The 24,867-nt window shown below is 41.3% G+C and overlaps 2 protein-coding genes across 2 annotated transcripts; one reads left to right on the forward strand and one right to left on the reverse strand.

Moving 5' to 3' along the window:
• The first annotated feature begins 687 nt into the window (after positions 1-687).
• On the forward strand, positions 688-12,214 carry LOC149008668 (large ribosomal subunit protein uL18c-like). The gene is made up of 3 exons (XM_089166101.1): positions 688-1,048; positions 11,079-11,240; positions 11,514-12,214. The coding sequence occupies exons 1-3, from the start codon at positions 881-883 to the stop codon at positions 11,661-11,663; spliced, it is 480 nt and encodes a 159-aa protein (XP_089022227.1). The 5' UTR covers positions 688-880; the 3' UTR covers positions 11,664-12,214.
• Positions 12,215-19,522: 7,308 nt separating this feature from the next.
• LOC149008669 (uncharacterized) lies at positions 19,523-22,527 on the reverse strand. The gene is made up of 2 exons (XM_089167258.1): positions 22,069-22,527; positions 19,523-19,528 (listed from the first exon to the last, which is right to left on the reverse strand). Exons 1-2 carry the CDS (start codon positions 22,525-22,527, stop codon positions 19,523-19,525), a joined length of 465 nt encoding a protein of 154 aa, XP_089023384.1.
• Between the last annotated feature and the right edge of the window lie 2,340 nt (positions 22,528-24,867).

Below are 24,867 nucleotides of genomic sequence, written 5' to 3' on the forward strand. Positions count from 1 at the left end.
GATGGGACCGGTGGTGGGTGATTTTCAATTGTAGGACGCTGATGTGAATAGAATTATTTTAATCAATATTTGGTTCAATGGGGGAGATAATACTAAAAATTTATAAATAAAAGCTTAAGGAGTAAGCAGTAATAGGGGTCTACTAATAAATTAGATACCGCGGGATTTTTATTTGCGGCAGCGCCGGCGCCAACCGCCAAGGGGGGGGTTTTCCCCCCCGTCGGGGGGGGGGCCCCGGGGGGGGGGAAGGGGGGGGTTTTAATATAAAAAAAAAAAAATTATTATATAATTTTTATTTTTTTTTTTTAACCCCCCCCCCCCCCCCCCCCCCCCCCCCCGCCCCCCCTCCCCCTCCTCCCCCCCCCCCCCCCCCCCCCCCCCCCCCCCCCCCCCCCCCCCCCCCCCCCCCCCCCCCATCAAGGAATGGGATTAATTTTAGGAAAAACTTCAAAAGAATGCGCTGAAAATTACCCAAATAATTAGGGGTATTATTTGTTAGAGGTCAGTGCTTCTCGACTGGGAGTCGTAGAAGATAAGGACGAGTCCGGGTCCTCTTATCCTTATCTTAAACCGCAAAAATGTGTGCCTTTTTCACACTTCTCAAATCCATTTAATCATGACTTGGGCATAAAAAATTGAAGTTTAATGTTGAATTTTCTCGTCAGAGTTTAAAAGTAGCCCTGGGCTTTTTATCTTTCTTTCTTTCTTTCTCCTGTCTGTTTCTGGTCAGGCCTGGCAATTGAAAGATACAATCCTCTCCCGTAACGGGTAAAGGATTCCAATAAAAACGAGCGGTTGGGGCATATGGAGTCTTGAAGATTAGGTGACGCGGGAGCTCATGCTTCAGTTCAGGGTCTGAAAAGAGGGAACCCATTAAACCATGTCTCTCTCTGTATCCTTCATTTACAGCGCTTTTCCGTCTCCGCAGCAGTTCTTTCTGCCATCAAAGTCGGTGGCACCACGAACCTTTTCTTCACCGTTAATCGCAGCCAAGGCTAGAACCAAGGGGGAGGACAGGCTTGCTCGACATTCCCGTATTAGAAAGAAGGTTCCAAGCGTTCTTTCCTTCATATGACTTCTCAGCCAGTACTAAATCCTTCTTTTTTGTGCTTGAACATCGTTCGTATGCATTTGGTTATATTGATTATTACGTATCTTTACCCGGTTCGGTTTCTCTTTCTCCATTGCATGGATCAAAAATCCTGTATTCTTAGTGTCTTTATTTTCCATCTTTTCCCCTGATTTTTCTATACGGTTAGTTCTATGCTCGCTTTGCCCCGTCCCAAACCATTTCCGATGTATCCGGACCCAAACCCTTGTTTAATCCCACTCACCTTCTTCGCTCTGCCCGTACTCCGTAGTATTAAGCCCACTCTAACCAACTCGCGGCTCCTTTTCCTTGATCTTTGTGCTACCCATTCCTACTAGTTTAAAGGAAGAAGGGGGCAAAAAAAAACGGGGTGGGGGGGGGGATCTAACAGGTAGCGAGGTAAAGGGGATTAAGGTAAGTGCCGTCCCCCCGCCCCAAAATAAATAAATAATAATAATTATTATTATAATTATAATAAAAGAGCTCTGCATCTGAGCTGAACCCAGAAGTTAGTCGACAAGGAAGGGTTCTTTGATGATCCCTGTGTTCTGTTTATTACCGCAGATTGTGAGTCCATATAGTCAAAACTGATTCTGTGCTCCGAGTTCATTTCATTAGATTATTTTTCTATCTCCGTAGGCTACTTCAACATTTGCAGCCGACTTTGTTAATTGCTGAGTTAATATCTTATAACCCTTTCATGTCATTTGTTAATTCATTTATTCTTGCTACACATTAAGTTGAATCATTTTTTTTTGTACCATGTCCCTTTAATTATGTGTATGAACTGCAACACATTTATAATGCATACTTTCTGGTTTGATCCCCTTATTTTGTGTGGCAGAAGTTGTATCATTGTATTGGTTGCATTATGCTTTCATTTCTTAAGGTTTTTTACTAAATTTAGGGCTTGCTAGAGTTTAGGGTTTCAAATGGAAAATTGGGTATGTACTGGGAATTGATCCTCACCCACATGGATTGAAATTAATTCCTTAATTCCAATCCACGTGGGTGGATGGTTGCCAAGTGTCAATTTGAAAAACACGATCCTTCTTTCAAGCAAAGATTAACATAAATAAACTTTTTGGTGTTAAACCTATGTTAACTATTTTTTCTAGTACAACAAGTTATTTGACACCAACAAGTTTATTTATGTGGGAAGGCAAAAGTTGAGGGGTCTCCAAAAGTTGAAAGAGTCGCGAGAGATGTAACCTTTGTACCCAACCAAAGGAGCCCTAGGAGATGTGAACCACCTGGACCACCCCAGGAGAGGCCAAAGAAAGACCTAGGTCTGCAGCCTTTCTTCCCATGGCCCTATAGAGGAACCTAACCCTACAGGAGTATTTTTGTCATTTTGGAGGTGCCATAGCTCAGCCAGTCCAGCTTTGATAGACTTAGAGTCTCATTAGGACTTGCTTTGCTGTTTGGATTGGGAGTCCTAATTATAGGACACTGGTAGTTAATATAGAAGTTCCAGTAGGAAGCCATTCTTATGTCTACTTTTGTCTTATTTGGAGTTGGTTGTGATCAGCAATTAGCATTCCTAGGTTAAAGTGGAGTTGTACTTAGGATAAGAGTCTTTTAATTGCAATCTTATTTAAAGTAGGACTTGCTTGTTTGTTGAGTCCAAGTAGGAATACTAGTATGTAAAAAAAAAAAACCCTCATAGAGCCTCTCTAATCTCCCTCTCTTGCAGCACCTTAGAATTTCTTCACGAACCCCAAATTCTAAACCCAACAATTCCCTCCACCAAACCCCATCCCCTTTTGAAATTAACATCCTCCCACCCCCAATCAGTCTTTGACCTTAGATGCAGCCCTTACCATATCCCTGAAACCCTAAAAATTTCATCTCCTTGTTTTCCCTTGAAACCCTAAATCCTAGAATTGAATCTGAAACTACAAAGTACTAAATTTAGCATCAATTATCAGTCAAATACCATAGTAAGACCTACTGGCTGGACCTGGACAGCAACCTATTCAACCCTAAAAACACTTCAGACCCGTGGAAACCTTATCTGCAGGGTTTAGAAGCCTGTTTACCCTAGCTTCAAGGTCTAGACACCCTAATTACATATGCTACTTGTCAAGGATCCTAGTAAAATTGGTCCTCTCTTCCTAGGTTTACATCAAATAGATTGGCTTGAGGGTTGAGTAAGGTTCTAGGCGAAGGAGTTGGAGAATGTGCCAGCCGGGGGGGGGGGAGAGGGAGTCGTATGGTTCTATCATGAGGGTATGGGTAGGGAGGTCCAAATCTGTGTGAGACTTTTTTTTTTTTTTTTTTTGGGGGGGGGGGGTGGTTCATGTAAGAGCCATTGGTGAAGGTGAAGAGGGTGGTGGATTTGGGAAGGTGGGAATCATAGACTGCATTAAGCCGGAGTGGTTGTAGAGGAGGGGAAGGAACTTTCAATATGGAGTCTTTTTTTAGAAGGTGGGAATGGATCAATTGACCCAAATGGAATCATATTTAGTGATAATCTTCTAGACTAACTTTAATAACCTAGCCTATTGTAATCTCGAATGTGAAGGATTCAAGACCCCCTTCAACCTTGGGTTGGCAGATCACTGACCAATTGATGAGCTGGAGGAAGCGGGTGGGTTCCTAACCTTTCTAGTGAATGGCATAAAAGAGAACATCCATGGCTCTGATGGTGGCCTTGAGGATGGGATATGCCGTACTAGTAGAGGTAAGAGGATTGAAGGACAAGTTTGTTAAGTACTTGATGTGAACCCAATTATAGGGTTAGGATTTCTAAGATAAATTCCCTAAAATTTGGGGTTCGGCTAGAATCTTCCTTCAAACAATTCCAACATTTTGGGGTTCCTTGGTGTATGCTTTTTACTGATGATACTGTGTTGATAGATGAGACTCAAGTAGGGATTAATACGAAGGTAGAATCATGGAGTGCAACTTTGGAATAAAAAAGCTTTAAACTAAGTAAATGAAGACAAAATATCTAGTTTGTACTTTGTAACTTAATCATGATTGGGCAGTTGATGATGTGGTGGAACTTGATGATAAGGAGATTCCTTAGGGTGATTGTTTTGGGTACCTTGGTTCAATTATAAATAAAAAAGGTGACATAGAGGATGATGTTTCCCAAAGAATTAAAATAGGGTGGATGAAGTGGAGAGGTGCATCCGAGGTCTTGTGTGATCAACGTATTCCTTTAAAACTTAAAGAAAAACTCTATAGGACAGTCATTCAACCAGTTATGATGTATGGTGCGGAGTGTTGGGCTGTTATAAAGAATCTTGTATATAAACTCAATGTAGCAGAGTTGAGGATGCTAAAATGGATGAGTGGTAAAACTAGGAAAGATAAGGAATTATCATATTAGAATTGGCTGGGAGCAGTTCCGATAAGTGATAAGCTACGAGAAAATCATTTGAGGTAGCACACCCACATTCAACAGAGGCCAATAAATGCCCCTGTTTGAAAAAGTGATATAGTTCGTATTAAAGGAATTAGCAGAGCCAGGGGCCAATCTAAGATAACCTTAAGAGAAGTAGTGAGAAAGGATATGCATAGCTTAGATTTTGTATCTAGCATGGCCGCAAGTCTGATTGGAAGGCAAGAATCCATGTAGGTGATCCCATTTAGTTGGGACAAGGCTTGTTATTGTTGATTGTTGCTTGCTATATGGGTGGATAGAAATTGGAGGGGAAAACTAGGAAACAAAAAATTGGGATCCTAAGGGTTGTTAGGGTTTTAACCACAATCTATATGGATAGGGGCAATTTGCAAGAAAGATAAAACTAGGGTTTGCAATCTTAATGGGATGTGACAAAAATAATGGGGGATGTGAACAAAGATGAAGGTCTAAATATGGGTTGGATCTTGAAGAATCTTTTCTATCTCCTTCTTCTCCTTTTTTCTTTTCTGTCTTTTCTGTCTTTTCTGTCTTTTCTTCTTTCTTTCCTTCTCTTCTTTTCTTTTCTGTTTTGTTTTCCAATTTCTGGTTCTGCCACGAGGGGAGGGGCCGAGATGGAGAAGGAGAAAGGGATGGTGCCAAAGTTGTAGGGAGGGTGGGGGTGCTGCCTTTGGGTATCGCAAGAGTGGGGGAAGGGATCTAGGTAGGGGGTTGGGAGGTTGCTGGCCAGGTGTGACAGCAAGGGGGAAGGGCTGTTAGGGTTATGCAGAACAGGGTAGGGGTAGGGTAGGGGTTAAGGGTGGTTGTAGGGGTGCGGGGGAGGGGCTGGGATGTCAAAGAGGTTGGGGAAGGTTGCCTCCAAGTCATGGCAGCAAGGGGGCGAAGCTAGGGTTGTGCCGGGATGGGTAGGGACTGTGCCTGTAAACCTTGAGAGCTTGCTAGAATTTCTGGATAATGGTGCTAGACTGAGGAGGTTGCTGATCTTGAAGAACGTTACTGGAAATCCGCTATGGCCCCCCTCAAACACAATTTTGTTATTCAATAATCTGACTATAACTTACAAAGAAAGACTGGGCTTATTTATAGCCTATTAAAAGACGTTAACTCTAAGTGGGATTTCTATATAGATTAGGATCCCACCCCATTGATCGATCTCGACCATCCAAACAAAATAAGATCTAAGGGACACACACATGCTGAAATAAAATTGTCATTAACTAAAACTCTAATTGGCACATGCTAATTAATTTGACACATGTTAATTAAAAGACTAAGACTGATGTGCTTGAAATAACTCTTAATTAAGAAAGCACATGCTGAAATTTAGAATTAATTAATCTAAAGGGAAGGAATAAGGACAAAACTGCCCCCCTAAGGTTTAGCCAGCCTAGGGATGCTTGCTCCTAGGTGTCGTTTGTGGGCCCCACTTAGATTTCATCCTGGGGGAAAATTCTGGTTCAGATTAGTACTTCACTACTAGCCAAGGATGTAAGCTTGCCCTTCTAGAGTTGGAGCTTCTTGCGGATGTTGTTTGGCATAGGGATGCAATGGTGGTTGGTGGACCTCCTAGGAATGAAGGGAAGGCCCAAATAGAAACTGTGAACTCGAGGAGGGTGGCTTTGAGAAAGTCCGAGACACCTACCAAGAAGAGACTAGATTTTTCCAGGTTAATGCAGAGACCAGAGGGGAACTCGAAGAGGAAGAGGAAGGAGAGAAGATCATGAGCTTATCAGTAAAAGCAAAGTAGGTTAGCTTGAGAGATTTACATTTAGGGAGTAGAGAGATGAGGAGTTAGTGTTGGATTGGATGATTCTGGAGAGAACCTTTAGGAAGAGGGAAAAGAGGTGGGGGGTGAGAGGGGGCATCCTTGGCAGATACCAACTTGGGAGGGAAAGAAGCCGGTAGGGGATCCATTGGTGATAATGGAGAAATAAGGGGAGGAGATGTAAACCTAAATCCATTGAATAAAAGTTGGTGAAAACCCTATCAAGGGGAGGATATCGCTAATGAAATCCCATTTGAGGTAGTGGAAGGCATTGTGGATGTCCACTTGCAGGGCAGTAGGGGAGTGCAAATATCGTTCAAAACCTCAAACAATCTCTTCACAAAGGAAAATGTTGTTAGAGATGCTTCTACCTGAGATGAAAGATGAATGGTTTTAGCTAACAAGGGAGGGAAAAACTTGCTTCAGGCGGTTAGCAAGGATTTTTGCAATAAACTTGTAAAGGAGATTGCAAAGGGAGAGGGGCCTGACATGAAAATTTTGGGCTAATAGAATAGGCCCATGACCACATAAACTTGTTAAAGTCTAATACCTATATCTATCAACCCTAGGTTGTTTTCAAAAGAAAAAGGTGGTGAAATAAATCTGGAACCTGCTGTGGTTGAGTTTACAGCCTTTAAGAAGCTATCCCTTCTCCTCCACAACACCTACAAGTGATGCAGGATCAATACATACATGGGTTACCCAGGTCATGGGTCCTTCATCCTCTAGTTTTAAGTACGAGAATATTCTAATTAATTAAACTCCTACCTAAGTTAGAAGGGCAGAATAGTATTTTTCTTTTGTTCTATTTTATTAAGTGTCCAGTCATAAATTTAGTAGTTGTCCCATGTCTAGTGTGTTTTTGAATCTCTCCCTCCTAGAAGTTCAATTCCTACATCCAACTTATGAGATCTAAGGCTTATTAGAAAAGCCTAATTATCCCCCTGGCCGGAAGGATAAAATATCAACTGATAATATGTTATTTGGTTCAGCTTTTGCTGCTAAGCTAATGAATCTTCTACTAATCTAGGAACTTATTAGTGCTACCACTTGGTAAGGAAACTCCAAGGTGGGTTCTTATAGTGAATAAAAGTCAGGATCATGCTTTTGTTGAGGATTCAACCTACATTGATCCACTTCTGCACCTCCACATCACATAAAGGCTCCTGCATCCAAGCTGATGCAGATTCACTACCAGATAGGGTTTCTTCCTTGAGGCATAGTTGAGGATCAGATCATACATGTATTTGACCTTTGATCCCATGGGTTTACTTTGTAATTGGTCAAACTTGATGGGCCTAAATTTTGGTGCGAAGTAGGATTATGGGATTTACTTCATTAGTCTGGTTAGAGTCTTATTTTAAGTCTATTTCTTTTATTATTTCATTTTCCTTGTTTACCTAATATGTTATGGATTGGGTTAGGCCTTTCCTTTTAGTATAGGAGCCTATCTTGGAGCAGTTTCTAATTTTGAGTCCTACGAATGTGGCTATAAATGTAGATGTAATTGGCAAATTGAGCCATGTATTGAATTTTGAGTTCTGTTTGTGTTTGTTGTTACGGGTGAGGCACAATGGTATTAGCATGATTGTATCCCCCCCCCCCCCCCCCCCCCCCCAAAAAAAAAAAAAAAACTCTGTTACATGATTTCTTCTCGTTTCTTTCTCTTTTATTGTTCAAGATCCTCAATCCCAATGCTTCTGCTTCTAACTTTTATAAATTTCCCAGCTCTAAATGTCATCTTTCTATTTCCATCCCTCCAAAGTCCAAATTTTCAAAATTAGATCTACTACAGTCTGTTAAAATATCCCAAACTTCAGGGATCATCCCCATATATCATTAACCAAGCTCTTCTAGTTTCATGCCCATCCAACTGTCATAACTTTTGTTCTTGTGTATCCCAAGAAATTGTGCCAAAATCCTGAAACCCTACACCTAACCTTTGAGTTGAGATCCTAGAAGACTAGGCCAAGTTGATCCTATTCAATGTAGGCCTACTACATCACAGGCATTTTTTGCTTTTTGCCCAAAAGATGAAAGCCAGAGTTCAAAGTCAGATCTACCCCAATCTAACCCGAAGTTTTATCCCAACCTCTAACCAGCATCCCTCTGCATCAATCCCTACCTTCAAACCAAGTCACAACCTATTCCCATCATCCTCACTCTGTAAATCAGCAGGGTTTTTAAACTTCTGTAATGCTAAAGACCTAAAAAGTGGGAAACCCAATATCTTACGAATTAGCTATCCAAATCAAACCAAATTTGGAGGATCATATTCTGATATCCTTATCTGCTTTCCCTCCGAAGTTACATCCCATTTTGGGAACCCAAAACCTGGACTCCTAACAGTTCCTTGTTAGAAACCCTAAATCTTCACATCTCATCTTGTCTTGGCCAGAGACTGAGATATCTTAGTTCTACCCAAAAAAAAAAAAAAAAAAAAAGACTGAGATATCTTTGATTAGGACTTGCTTCTATGGTTAATTCCACCAATGAACTCTTGGGCTTCATGGTACATGATGAAACCAAGGTATAACTTTTCGCTGAAATTTGCCATTTCGGTGAACTCCGAACTGAAAACAAGGGGCGATATGCGAGATTGCAAAATGTCGCCGAAATTTCAGCGATATATGCCGAATCGACCGATATATCTGCAAAATCTCGATTTTTTGCGATTTTTAGGCAATTTCTTTCTCGATTCTATAACGGAATCTTCAAGGTCAATGGACAATCTTATAAATTCTGTCCCAATGATTCAAGACTCAAAAGGCAATCTGCCAAATGTGGTTAGGGAGGAGAATCTACATGGAATAATTTCTGGAAATAATTCATATTAGGCAAACATTTTGTAGCAAAATCTTCAAGATTAATGAGCAATCTTATCAATTATACCACGGTGATTCAGGCCTCAAAAGGCAACATGTCAAATGTGGTTAGGGAATAGTATATACATGAAAAATTTTATGGAAACAATTTAAATTATGAATGGATTTTGTACTAGAATCTTTAAGGTCAATGGGTCATCTTTCCAATTATGTCCGAATGATTTAGGCCTCAGAAGGTAACATGTTAAATGTGACTAGGAAGGAGTATTTATAGGGAAGAATTTATAGGAAATAATTCAAATTTACAAAATTTTGGCATCAAATTAGGGTATATACCAAATTTAGGCCCAAAATGACCAAAAATACCCCCCGAATTGGGGGGTCGAAATCTGCCGATATTTGGCCAAAACATCGGTGAGATTTCGCCATTTCTGCTGGTTCGCTAGGTAGGAACCGGCGATATGGAGCGAAATTCTGCTCCTTGGATGAAACACCAATCCAGCCAGCCTTGATCAAACACAAAACAATAATGGAAGAGAGCAGCTAAAAGGGTTTTTTTAATCATCAGAATTGGTACTTAACAACTCCCCCCACCCCCCGCAAAAAAAAAAAAAACCCTTTGTTTAGAAGCCTAAAAAATATACTCCTAAACTGTGAAAGAGGAAAGGCCCAACCGAATCCTTGATGTATGAGGTTACACTGAGTAGGAAATTGAATGGACTCCAACAGCACCACTAAATGCCTGAGAAAGGAAGCTACATAAAAATGAATATTCCCTAAGCTAAGGAGGGAACATCCTAAACAACTTAAATTGAACCATTGGTTTAAGCAAGCAAAACCAGTTCAGTTTAAAAGCACAAAAAGTAAACTTAGTAAGGGAAATAAAAACAATAATCCCATATGCAGCCAAATTAACCATATTGTGGCCCCTAAAAGTGGCCTATTACATAGAGAACCTATGGGATAAATGGCCCAATATATATAGAACCTAACCTGCGCAACATGTATAGAAGTGTAGAACCCAGCCCAAGATTTGTTCTCATTAAATTAGGCCCTTTTTTGATGAGCTGACTGCATTGATGGGAATAGGATGGGGACTTCCTATGACATTGATTACTGAATGAAGAACAAAATCACTAGGATTCAAGAATATCAACCGAAGCAAGGGATAGACATGCAGAAGCAAGGATTGGATAACAGTAGCGACGGCAGGGTTGCAATAGAGAAGGTTGATTAATGACTATGGAGTTGCCCTAGAGAAAGCTCCAACCAGGGAGGAGAGTACTACGACCAGGGTTTTGTGAGGAGGTTTATGATGACCATGGGGTTGTACAAGGGTGGCTGCAAACAAGGAGTTGTGACTGCATACTGGCGGCAATGCAATCACAAGAGTGGTTGCAGTGACAGGGAGGTATGACTCATGGCAAAGGGAGTTGTTATGTTCAATGGTTAGTGGTGTCCATTAGGGTTGGTGAGACTTGGGGTGCTAGTTAGCTTACCATGTTGGACCCGTGAGCCTGCAGACCCAAGGAAGATCCTTTTTAGTGGTGGTAAGTAAAATTTGTGTTTCAAGTTTTTGGGATTTGATACAAAGTTGAGATTCAGAGAATGGTGAATGATTTGATTCGTTAGTTATGATGGAGGTACCTTTATTTATACATGAGATCACCATCCATTGTGACTGCATAATGACCAAGCATGGTTATCTAAATTGTATATGGGAGGATGATCTTCCATTTCCCCATCCAATTATCTGGCAATAAACCAATGAGTTTACTTTTATAACTGGGAACCTGTTTGATCAGCTTGTTTAAGCTACAAAAGTTCATAGAACTTGTTGGTTTTTGTGGTTATCGATGGAGACCTTTTCTTTGTCCTTTGTTTTCAAAGTGCAGTTTCTTAGTATGGTGGTTGGTTGTCATTTTCCCAGGCAATGTATTCAATTTCATGCTTCTTTCATTTGACATTTCCCTATGTACTTAATTAATAAAGATGATAATATCTGTTTTTCTATTACTGTTGCAGGTGGAAGGGACACCAGAAAGGCCAAGGTTGTCTGTCTTCCGCTCCAACAAGCATCTCTACGTCCAAGTGATTGACGACAGCAAGATGCATACCCTTGCTTCTGCTTCAACAATGCAGAAATCCTTTTCAGAGGTGATCGATTATACCTCTGGGCCAACAATTGTAAGTTTGCTAACAAGAACAAGAGATTGCTCGAGTTGGATATTCTAATGTGTATATTTCTTGCAAATTCAGCTTTCCTTTCAGTGCCTATGTTTTTTGTGAATGTTTATCATTCCCCCCATCTCCATTCCCCCCATCTCTGGAGCTATTTCTATTGTCTGCCTATAGGCCATAATATAGTGGATTACTCTTTTTGATTGGTGAACCTTTTTTTGTTATTTACCATTGTGGATCTAGTGTGGAATTATGATTTTGGCGAGTATTTTCTACCAGGAAGTGGCAAAGAAGGTGGGCGAAGTAATTGCGAAGTCCTGCTTGGAGAAGGGGATCACAAAGGTTGCCTTTGATCGAGGTGGTTACCCATATCATGGACGTATTGAAGCACTCGCTAATGCAGCTCGAGAACAGGGCCTCCAATTCTGAGAACTTGGTGGATACTTTTTGTTCCCCCTCCCCCCCCCCCCCCCACCCCCCACCCCGGTTGAAAAATAATTAATATTGATTTTACGTTTCTGGTGTTTCATGCATTCACGTGGTTGCTTGCAGATTTGTAGAGCATTGATGACTCTATTGTGTCAAGAGTCCTGGATCGCTCGACTATTAGACAGGAATAACTAAAAAAAAAAAAAAATTGCTTGTAGGGGGGGTATTATTCCTCAGGGATTAAAACACATACATGAAAGAAGGTGAGGTGTGAGGTTTATAGGCGCCTTCGCTCAGAAACCTACCACAAACCTCTCTTTTTTTAAGCCCCGTGGAATGTTGACATGGGAATTTGAACTTTGGATGGATGAGAAGCTACATGAGTTGCATTAATTCAGTTTTCGCATATTGTCTCAAATTTCTCCATCCTACAAAATACGAATAAACTTCTCTACTGGTGATGTTTAGCAAACGTAACGCAGCTGTCACTCGATAAAAAGTTTTTTGTTGGGTTCCTGATGGATGAGGGTGCATAATGCCTGATTGCCTGGGTCCTGTTGTCCGTAAGGGAAAAGGGGTTGAATTGAAGGTGGTTTGCAGAGTTCCTCTCCTGTTGCAGGTAAGGCCATCAACCTTTAATTTGATCCCCTTCCTCGGATGCCCTATTTCACTGCTGTGAACAGTTTTTGCAATCAATTGGCCTTCTTTTTTTTTTTTTTCTTTTTTCTTTTTTAATATTGGGGCGGGGGTTGGGTGTGCGGTGTGCGGTGTGCGGTGAAGAAGGTTTCCATTTATTGAGCTGGAGAGGTGCCTCAGCTTCAGAGGGGCAAAGGTTCCACAAATGGAATATGGCCAAGTCATCGACTTCATAATTGAGCCCTACACGTCAAAGTAATTACGACGCGGTTACAATTCCTTGTCCTTGGTATGTAAAGGGTACAAAACTGGTGTAAGTTCTTAAGAAGCTTGTATCAGTGAGGAGAGTAGCAATTTCGGTGTTCAAATGGTATCTTAGAAATCCAGCAGCATCATCACTTCCGTTCATTTTAATTTACTCTATTAATTCCTGGGGTGTTCTATAGACTTGACATTGCTAGCAAGGGAAACACTTTTCAGATTTTAATTGCTCTGCTAAAGACTCTCGATTGCCCATTGGTGATTTTGTTATTTATGTGGATAGAGCTTGAAAGGATGCTTTGATGGAGAACACGACTTGTGAAGATCGTGAGAGGGAGACTAGCTGTGGCTTATTTTCAGCAATGAATCTTATTCATTGACTCATTAGGTGAGTTCCTCCAAAGACTGCTGGCGTTGAACAGTGGTTGCAGATTGTATTGTGTCAGGGGGCTAGACCAGAGTGCCTCCAAGGGTTATCATTTATTTGATGGGTCAACTCCATACAACTGGGCCCCTTGTGGTAGAGGAAGGGTCAACGGGAAAGATAGTTGAGAGCCCCATAGCAGAGGTGATTAGGAATATCTCATATGCACAACCACCAGTTGAGAAACTAAACATCATCCCTAAGGACACTAAAGAATATCTCATGTGCACAACCACTAGTTGGATTCCAAGAAACTAAACATCATCCATAAGGACGCTTCACCGAATATCTCACGTGTACAACCACTAGTTGGATTCCAAGAAACTAAACATAATCCCTAAGGGCACTCCATCCTATGTAACTGCCAGCAAATATGGTGAAGTGACACTCTTCTCAACAAATGCCTAACAAGTAGTCACCTGAAGCCTAGGCCTACAACTAGCCTCTAATATGACATGATGAAGCTCCCATTCTCATGACTTTTGGCACAGCCAACAAGGGATCAGTGCCACCTTGACAATCCAACTTCCAACAGATATACAAATAGAAATTCAAGTGCAAACTTCAGCTGTCCATTTACGTTCCCAAGGAGTGAAGATTAAACATGAAGGTCATTCCATTCCCACATGTGGTTGTAAATTAAGGATGTGAAGACTGATAAGGAAGAGACACTCAGACACGAGATCATTCCTCCTGATGGATATACTCAACGATCGGTAATTTGTCTCTTACAATTGAACAACAATGACCAAGCAATACTAGTGACTTTGGGCACGGTTTGAAAAGGATTTAACCAGGGAAAGAAATTGGCGGCGATTTCGCGTTGCGAAAAATGGGGGGGGGGCGGCGGCGGCCCGCCCGGGGGGGACGCGGGGGGGGCGGACGATAACGGGGAGCGCCGGGGGGGGGGGGGGCAACCGGGGGAAACCCAAAAAAACGGGGGGGGGGCGGGAAAAAAATATTTTTTTTTTTGTGTTTTTGGTGTTTTTTTTTTTTCCTCCGATTCTCACAACACCAATTTATCACAAGTTGAAAAGAAAGCTAAATTTAATTAGGAGAAGAACACATAGAATAACTTTAAATAGAAACTTTAAAAAAAACCCCCGAAAAAGGAGAAAATTAAAAACTAGTCTTCTGAGTGATCTATCCCAAAAGTCAACATGCCAAATATGGTTAGGGAAGAGATGTGGAAACAATATTAATTGAATAGCTAATCATTCCAACTATGCCTATGATTTAGGCCTGAAGGAACACGTTAAAGTGACTAGGCAAGAAGTTTAAATGGAAAAATTTATTAAGAAATAATTTAATTATCAAGTCAACATGCCAAATGTGATTAGGGAAAAGGAAAACAAGAAAAAATTTCTGGAAACAATTTAAATTATTCATGAATCTTATAAAAGAATCTTGAGTGATTTGCATAATCGCTCCAATTATATCCCAAAGATGTAGGGCCCATGAGGTAAGGATTAAATGTGATTAGGTAAGAGAATTTAAATGGAATATTTTTAGGAAAAAAACAAAATTACCCCAATTTTAAAAAAGCAGGATAGGCATCAAATTATCAAAATTATTGAGTAAACACAAAAAACGAAATTTTTTTTTCGGATATCGGCGAGATATCGCGATATTTTTCGTTGGGGGGGGGGGGGTTGGGGGGGGGGGCCGGGCGGGGGCGGGTGTGGGTTGTAGTTGTGTTTTTCTGGTGGGGGGGGGGGTGGGGTGGGGGGAGTTGGGGGAAAAAAAAGAAAAAAAAAAAAATAAAATAATTAATGGATAATGCAAACGGGGGGGGGGGGGGGGGAAGGAGGGGAATGTGGGGAAGCGCTTTTTCTTCTTTTTTTTTCCCCTGTAGGATTAGGCATCCTAACTACTTGAATGGTTCAGAAGTTGCACAGGTCAAGCAGCTATGGTGATAGAAATGGCTTCCGAACGAACTCTGACAGTACCAACAAATTAGGCCATCATTGGAGAAAATTAAACAAACAAAAAAGATGGGCCTCATCTTCACTCTCAACAACAGAAAAGGTTGGCATAACTCAGTGGGTATAACTTTATGCTGAGTATCCCAATTTGGGGGAAGGCAAAGAACAAGAAAATGGAGAGGCTTCCAATGCATTTAATTTTCTGCAGAGAGCAGTTTTAATAGAGAAAACCATTACAGTAACACTCCAAAACAGGTATACTTACAATTGTTACTGAAAGCAAACATTATGAATTCCAGGAGGCAGTGCCCAAACGGAAACCAGAGAACAGAAGGTTCTCTTGCTGTGAAAAAGCATAGAATGCAGAAAATCTAAACCTAAGACCAAGTAATACTATGGAGTTGAAATAATTGTAAAGCTTAATATTCTCATATGCCAAACCTTTCTATCAACATTTCTTTTCTGGAGACAACAATTCTGTTTCTTCAGCTGAAACAGCTTTTTGAGGCATTTAGGTTTTTACCACATGAAAGGCCTATGCCTATTAATTTTGCTGATAGTTTCTTTAAGCAAAATAACTTGAATCTCTGATAGAAGTAAATTTATAATTTTGCAGCACTAGCTATAAGTGTAAAATGATACTAGTCACATTTTTCTTAGAGGTTGCAAATAATAAACAGACAGCTTTGTCAAGACAAAGCGTGACACAGAGAAGTCAACATGCCAACTAAAGGTTAGAGTAGAAACTGACAAGATAAATATAAATCTGAAAATGGAGAATTAAATAGAACCTAGTAAAGATGCAAAAAATATACTGGAAAGATTCTGCCACAGGGAAAAAATTGAAACACTCATTCTGGTAGTATCCTGGGAATATGAGGGCCAATCTTCCAAGATGTGTAGGGCAAAGTCAACTCCAAGCTCAAAACAATGGGCTATGGTAAGACTCAGGTATAGCCTATGCCCTATGGGATGATATCTGATAAGGATCTCTATGATTTGAACCAATAACTTCTAAATAACCCTGTTGGAACCAATGTTAGCTTTATATGGGGGTAAGTTTGGCTTTGGAGATCTAGGGTATGGGATATATTTCAGAGAAGATTTTTTGAGATAAAGAGGGGCTTAGTGATGAGAAAATGGGATGAAACTTGGATCAAGTCTATAGGCTGCCAAGAGGATGCTTACTATGTTACATCAGGTTTGGATGGTGAAATATGAAGTTATAATGGATGTTGATTTTGAGGGAAAAGAATTTTTTTTTTTTTTTTGAAGGGGGGGGGGGGGAGGGTTGGCCTATATCGAGTGTAGAAAGATCTAGGGTTCGGCTGGGGAATCCCAAAGCAGAAATTAAAGGGGAATGAGAAGGGGGGGATGGGAGCTCCTAGATACCTAGATGGGGACCTTCTAGATCCTTTAATCAGGTGGATATGGAGGTGTTGAAGGCTGTCTTTTCAGCCACAGCAAACATCTAGGCTTGATAAGCTTTCTAAATCAAACACAGGAGAATACTCAAACTGATAAGCTTTCTAAATCATATCAAAGTTGGGTGCCTTCCAATGGAAAGGAGGGGCTTTATTATGTTGGGAGTCATAATCTGATTTGGACTCCAAGCACGACTGCAATTCGAAAATATAAACCAATTCAAATTAGAAACTTACTGTCCCGGACTAGGAAATAGAAACACTAATCTAAATAGGTCTTCATATTTCAGACCTGTACATGGATTAGAACCCTAAGCTGTGGGCTTCTGTATGAGTTAAAACTTAAGCCAGAAAACTGAGGGAAAGAAAAAAGATAGATGTGGGAGCAACCCTAGGGGCTTTTCCTAGCCTTGGCCTTCCACTTGGTGTTGGAAGGCTTGGTTCCTGCATCAAGGAGACTCCAATATATGATTATATCCTGTTACTATATTCTTAGTAGATCCAAGTAAAACTATTTAGTTTCTACTTTAGCTATCCCTGCGTGTGGCTGGAAAAGTTACCAACTCTAGTTGCTCTCTAATTTCCGTATGTACCTATTTTATTATTCTCTTACTTTCTAATTTCTATGAGCTAGCCTATTTCATTAAAGAGGCAGACTGTTCTTGATCTTTTCATCCTTCCTACTCTCAATCCCCCCATATTGCTGCTGTCATTTGAAGGTTGTTGCAGATGTTGAGAGGACCTCTTGAAGATCAGAGAGCTGCAGACGAGAGTCTCGAGACTTATCAAAGGTTACTACTGAACCCACAAGCTAATGTGTCGCTGTAACTTCAGAGCCACATAACTCCAGATTCCAACTTCAGAAACCTGCTGGATTATGGAACATGAGACACTCTCCTCCATTTTGATCAAGCCCCAGCCCTAGCTGTTGGCTGCCTTGCTAGAGCCTAAGTTTCTACTTTGGGGACATCTTCACTTCTCCCCTGCCTTTTATTCCCTTGGGGGTTGGCGCAAAAGGGGGGATGAAGTAAAAGATTTAAGATAAGATGAATGGTGATAGGCCCCTCATATCTCATGCGTATTCTCACAAACACAAGAAAAGAGCTAGATTTGGCGAACAACAGCTAGGGAAGTCAATCAGATATGATCCTGAGAAGGAGGTTGCTGAATAGAGAAAGCAATCATATATGGTCCTAAGAAGGAGGTTGCTGAATAGAGAATGATTTGCAGAATATTGCAGAATATTTACTACTGAATAAGAGGGATTTGGGAACAGGCAGAATATTGTGAATGATTTGCAGAATATTTACTACTGAATAAGAGAGATTAGGGTTGATTAGGGGTTATAAATAGGGGTAAGATGTGAGTAGTAGTAAAAGGATTATTTATGTGAGTGTTTGGGCAACTGTAGGCTGAGGGGCAGCAATGTGTTGTGGGGGTGACTGGCACCATTGTAACCAGTTTATCATCATTCTTCGTTATTCTATCAATTAAATAATATCAGTTTTGCATTCGATTCGTGGGTTCTTATCAAATTGGTATCAGAGCAGTGACAATCTGCAGGAATAGATGGACACCGGATTGTCCATGCTTTCCGGCAAATGTAATGTGCAAGAATGGCTTCTTAAAGTGTTGTTATTCTGTTGGGAACACCAAATTGATGAGGAGAGAAGGTTGAGTGTGGTTCTCCAACATTTGGAAAGAGATGTGATGGATTGGGTGTATGATAGATATTGGTCGGAATTTACTTGGGTGAGTTATCAAGAAGCCATTAAAATAGATTTTGGTTATGGCAGAGAATCAAAACGAATTTTAAGTTCGCATAATCCTGAAATAGTGATCAGCGTTAGTGAAGACAACCATGCTATGCAATCACAAGGAAGAGGAAGCGGATCGACGAAGGAGAAAATTGCGGATGAAGTTGTCATTAATTTCAGACCTGTTCAGGCTTGCGCCGATAATCGAAACAATGGCATGGAAGCGTTATTTGAGTTTTCCACTAAAGAGAGAGAAGAGAAGAAACATATGAGGGGGGCACAAAAGCTTTTCCGGATAGAAAGTAAGGTGGATTGGGAAGCAAGAACTCCAGCGAAACCACCATGGTTGATAGTGGTAGCGATGGAAGGGGACTCGTCGGCACCGTTGGAGATGAAACAACTTGAATTTTGGCAAAATTCTGGTGCGACATGGGTGTGATTGCATAATAAATTCTTTCCCATTAAGGGAGATCTCCAAGATGCGGTTAACTGATTATATTTGATGGTGAAATCTTTTAATGATTTTTTTGGATTGTTTGCAATTCTGAAGAGGAAGGAAATATCACAATCGGCAGCGGAAAACAAGGAATTTGGAGTTGGGATCGCAGCAGTAGAGAGGAAGATGAAAGGATTGAACCGGGTGGTGGTTGGACCACTAACCCTGGTCTGGTCACTTCATGTGGGTTAGTTTTTAAAAACAGTGAAGCGGGCTATGGGAAGCCCAGTTACTTCAAAATACCCACAGCCCACTTGTTTGAATTATGGGTTAACTAATCAGGAATTAAGTAATGGGCCTTTAACCAGTTTTAATTTCAGGCCCAGCCCAGCAGTTTTGTTTTGGGTGTTGTCAATAGTTGCCCAGTTAGGAAGAATAGGAGCCAACAGCAATTCGAACTTTATCCTTTCCAGAAGTTGGAGAATATTGTAAGAAAAAGGAGGATAAACCTGTCATATGATCTGTGGCTCCTGTATCAATAATCTAATGAGTAGAAACTGAAGAAACTTGGAAGCCCGTAAAATTTTTACCTGAAGTAGCAAGGTAGGAGTTGGTTTGGTTAGTAAAGGAAATAGTGGTAGAGGTTGTACCAGCAGTTGAAGACTGCAGAATATGCCGCAGAGTAGCTAACTCCTCCTGTGAAAGCCAATCGTCTGCAAAGGGTGTTGTGGAAACTATCTCAAAAATATGAGCTTTCGGTTTTCCTCTTTTTTATGCTCTTTTTTTCTCAAAATCAGTAGGCTTCCCATGGAGCTTCCAACAATTGGCCTTGGTATGATATGGTTTGTGACAGTGTTCACACTTGACAATCTCCTTAGTTGAATCAGATTTAGTGCTAACTGATTTCTCCACACTGAACAAGTGCATAAGACCGTTCTAGTGTAGGAAAAGGAGAACGACTTAATATTTGCACTCTGATCTGATCATACTCCACATTCAAACCTGCCAAAAAGTCATATACCCAAATCTTATCAATGTGCTTCCTATAAGTAGTCACATCATCTGGATTAGTGGGGTGATAATCCTCATAATGATCCAACTCCTGCTAAAGAGAGTGCAACTCAGCATAATATTGGGCCACAGTCAGTTCCTTTTGGGTAGTCTCATGAAGCTTCTTTCGTAGCTCATAAACCTATGCATTATTCCCCAACTGTCCATAGGTTTCAGTAGTAGCCTTCCAGATTTGGGCTGCAGTATCAAGTAATAGGTAACCCCAGGCAATATTTGGATGCATGGAATTCAAAAGGAATGACATAATAAAAGAGTCATTTGATATCCATTTATCCTGTAAAACACCTGCGGTAGTAGGTTTGATAGTGGTGTCCGTAATGTGTCCAACTAGTCATCTTCCAACAATAGTCAGGTAAGCAAATTGAGACCAGATCAAATAGTTTGTGCCATCAAATCTTACCGAAAGACGATGAAGAGTGGGGTAATGTTCGGATCCAGTGGGAGCAGTAGTACCATCGGTGGTTGCCATGTTAAAAAAATTGTCTGCAGTTCTTCAATCTTCACCCCTTCAAAGTAACTGAAATCATAAAATGCAATGGCCAAACCACCCAAAAAATTCTAAGGAATGATATAAGCCAAAAAAATACATATAAAGAACACCTCCGTCCTTCTTCTTCTTCTTCTTCTTCTTCTTCTTCTTCTTTTTTTTTTTTTTTTGTGGCTAACAAAACAGTAGATTTGGAGAAAAAATAAGAAAACAATAATATGGCTCGACCAAGATGTAATGGTTTGGTTTGGTGTAGATTAGGAGAGAACCAAAAAATTGTTCAACCAAAGATATAATGGTCTGGTCTATATTAGGAGAGAACCAAAGAGGTTCGACCAAAGATGCAATAGTCTTTTACAAAAGCATCGTTCCAGGGTATTAGATGGTTTTCCTTAGATTTAGGGGCGATGGCGACGGTGGCTGAAGAAGATAGGGGCGATGGCAATGGTGGCTGAAGAAGATAGGGGTGATGGCGATGGTGGCTGAAGAAGATGATGACTAGCGATGGTGTGACTAGCGATTGTGGAAGACAATGGCGAAGAACGTCGGTGCTGGAAGAAGAGTCGATGGCGGAAGCAGGTTTAGGGGATGGCTGATGTTCCAGTCGATGGCGAAAGAAGGGTTTGAAGGGTTTGAAGGGGTGAGAGTGATGTTCCAATCGATGGTTTACCCTGCTGTCGACGCCAAGATGTAGGCAATGGCGATAGTTTGGGTGCGAAGCAGAGGCAATGACTTTCTGGAGGGATTGAGTTGATAGCGGAAGCAGAAGCGAAGGCTTTTGGAGAGACGTCTCGGCAATTGAGGTAGGTTTTCCTCAGCGAGATTTTTTCTCTTCTCTTCCCTAATCGAAGTTAGGCTCTGATGCCAAGTTGAGAAACACGATATTGGTAGAATGGCTTATCGATCAATGATCTCAAGCCCTATATTTATAATTAAGTGGAAAGTACACTATTACAAGGAATAAAATTTTACATGAATATGAACTCTAAACGAAAATCCTAGTAGAATCCAACAATAAGTCCATTACAATTGGTCCAGACTTCCTGACACAAAACACCTAACTCCAAACTAGCTTTCCATCGTGAAACTAGCCCCTCAAGAACAGCTTCAACACATTTAGAATGGAATCTAGCGCCACTGCTCTGGAGCAGACACCTCCATCCTCCCCCCGATCACTATTCTCCATTCCCAATTTTGTTCCTCTTGAACTCTTCTTACTACAATAATTAGAGTGCATTTTTGGGCAAGTTTCCAGTCAAATGAGCTGAAATATATGTCCATAACAACAGTGTTTTCAGAATCAACATGTGATTCCTCTTCGTCATGAGAAATTGCATTTGGTGGGGAACAACCAAGTTCTTTAATCCAAAAAAAGAATAGTGTTAAAAGAGTCTTACCTCGATCTGCTCTATTATGAGTGAATTCCTCCTCATTCCTAGTTTGAGTCCAAAGTAATCTTCATTAGCATGTGCTTTTTAGGTTAACTTAAAGTTTAATTAAGCATGTGTGTTTAGTAGACTCCAAATCTAGGGTTGAGGTTTGATAAGACCCCAAATTCAGTAGAATAACTATGAAAGAAGTGACACACAGCAGCAATACGATAATGGACTTAAATTAAATAATCAAAAGAACAGAACATGCTACAGCAGTAGGTGATCCTACTCTACCCGAGAGCAATAGCCCTCTCCCTTATTTCCCTAACAACTCAAAACCCATAATCTCCTATTCTCCCTTCCCCCTACTAAGAGTAATTACTTTCCTAACATAATCCCTTAACCAAATCACTCCAAATCCAATCCTAAAAGGCATCTTGTATCTCAACAGAATCACCCCATATTTATTCCTATAAGACAGTAAATATTTCTCAAGTATTTCCTTCTATTCCTGGCTGTTGTGCAGCAGATCTTGTATCTTTCTTTCCTTGCTTGCGAGTATAGACTCGTGAGATGAGGGGTCTATCAATACTCCCCTCCAAAAGTTTCACCTTGTCCTCAAGGTGAAAGTCTGGAAAATTGGACTGCAGCACATCAAAATCTTCCCACGTATTCTCACAAGAGGGAAGTCCTTTCCACTGAATCAGAACTTCCAATACCCCCTGAACAAAGAAGCGAATGCTGATCAAATGTTCTGGTGTGAGTTGTAACTCGCCGTTCTCTCTCAAACAGGAGGGAAGAGGCTGGGGAACCATGTGTTGACCAACTGCTGGCTTCAATTGCGAAACGTGGAACACAGGGTGGATGCGAGTCCCCTCTGGTAACTGTAACCGATAGGCAGCTGGGCCCACTTTCTCTATGATTTGGTACGGCCCGTAAAAACGATGACTTAGCTTTTCATTTGGGCATTTGGCAAGCTTCTGGAAACGATAAGGCTGAAGCTTAAGGAAAACCTCATCCCCCACCTGGTAGTGCACTTCCCGGCGATTGGGATCCGCGGAAGCGCGCATCCGTTCTTGGGCCACCCGGAGGTTAGATTTGAGATCATCCAATACTCAATTGTGCTCACGAAGGAACACATCAACATCATCGACCTTGGATCGCCCATCCTCCCAACGCAAAAGCGAAGGCGGTTCACGACCATACACAATCTGGAATGTAGACATTTTAGTGGCTCAATGAAATGTCGTGTTGTACCAATACTCCACCCAAGGTAACCAATTAATCCAATCCTTCGGTTGGCAAGCGCAGAAATAGCGTAAGTAAACTTCAAGGCTGCGATTCACCACTTCTGTTTGGCCATCGGTTTGTGGATGATAGGCGCTGCTATACTTAAGGTGGGTACCTGCTAGTTTGAATAACTCCATCCAAAAGTGACTAAGGAAAACACGATCTCAATCAGAAACAATGGATTGCGGAAATCCATGCAAGCGGATAACTTCCCTAGTGAACGAAACAACCACATCCTTCGTGGAGTAAGGGTGCGAAAGAGCAAGGAAATGGGCGTATTTTGAGAGACGATCAACTACCACCAGCACGTATCCCCGCCTTTAGTCTTGGGTAACCCGCCAATAAAATCCATACTAATATCCTCCCAAATGCGTTTCGGAATTGGCAGCGGTTGAAGGAGGCCTGCGGGTTTCATAGCTAAGTATTTACTGCGCTGACAAGCATCACAACTAGCCACAAAGTCACAAACAACATCCTTCATTCCCACCCAATAGACCACAGCCGTCAATTGCTTGTAGGTCCGCAAAAATCCTGGATGTCCACCAAATGGGGTGGAGTGATACTTGGACAATAATTTGGGGATTAGTGGGGATCCTTCAGGGATGACTAACCTGTTTTTATAGAGTAATGTTCCTTGTTTGAGCCGATAGCTAGGATAGTCTTGGGATCCTTTCATCAAGGCTTGAATAATCTTATGGTAGCACTCCGAGGCATGTACTTCCGCGTTTAACCCCTCACTTTCTTTCCAGGTTGTTGTTGTCATAGAAAGAAGTTGCATATCACCCTCTGACTAGCGGCGCGAGAGAGCGTCGGCGGCTTTGTTCTCGTTGCCCGGACAATACAAAATCTCAAAATCAAACCCCAATAACTTCATGGCCCACTTAAGTTGATCAGTAGCCCCAATACGCTGATCCAACAAATATTTCAGACTTTTTTTATCAGTTCGTACTTTGAAATGTCTCCCCATCAAGTAATGACGCCATTTCTGAATGGCAAGCACAATTGCCATTAGTTCTTTTTCATATATGGACTTGGTTTGTGCGCAAGGTGACAACACTTGGCTCCAGTAAGCAATTGGATGGCCATCCTGCATCAAAACCGCACCTAACCCAAAACCTGAAGCATCAATCTCCACCCAAAACTCCTTTGTGAAATGGGGCATAACCAACACAGGGACGGTTGTCATGGCTGTCTTTGGGGCATTAAACGCCGTTGTCGCCTCAATATGCCACTGAAATGCATCTTTCTTCAATAAGTTAGTGAGCGGAGCGGCAATCTTACCATAATCTTTGACAAATCTGCGGTAATATCCGGTTAACCCTAAAAACCCTCGTAGGGCTTTAAGATTTTGGGGTTGGGGCCACTCCACCATGCACTTGATCTTTTGCGAATCTGCTGCTACTCCATCTTTAGATATGATGTGCCCTAAATATTCTAGTGTACATGCATTTTTGCGAGGCTGTGCTATGTGAGGAGTGTGAAGGTGGTGCGTAAATGACCCACATGTTCCTCCATGGTCCTGCTATACGCCAAAATATCGTCAAAGAACACCAAAATAAATGTTCGCAAATGTTCACAAAATACCTCATTCATGAGTGATTGGAATGTGGCCGGAGCATTCGAGAGCCCAAATGGCATCATTAGGAATTCATAATGCCCATTATGAGTACGAAAAGCCGTCTTTTCCTCATCATCTTCCGCCATTCGGATCTGGTGGTAGCCTGCTTTTAAATCAAGTTTGGTGAACATTGTGGCTCCTCCTAACTCATCCAATAGTTCATCAATTGCAAGAATAGGAAACTTGTTAGGAACTGTAAGTTTATTTAGGGCACGGTAGTCCACGTAGAAACGCCACCCGCCATCCTTCTTCCGAACCAACAAGACCACACTGGAGTAAGGACTCACACTAGGTCGTATCAGTCCTGCAGTTAACATTTCATGTACTAACCTTTCGACCTGATTCTTTTGAAAGTGTGGGTAACGATAGGGCCGAATATTAAGTGGTGTACTTCCCTCGGCTAGCCGTATCTGGTGGTCTTGTTTCCTCCTTGGCGGCAATTCAGTGGGTTCCGCAAAGAGTTTAGCAAAATCAGTTAATAAATTGGATACAGTTGTACCCT

Source organism: Hakea prostrata, chromosome 8 (genome assembly GCF_041222555.1).
Source record: "Hakea prostrata isolate BN-2017 chromosome 8, UWA_Hpros_2, whole genome shotgun sequence".
Lineage (NCBI taxonomy): Eukaryota > Viridiplantae > Streptophyta > Magnoliopsida > Proteales > Proteaceae > Hakea > Hakea prostrata.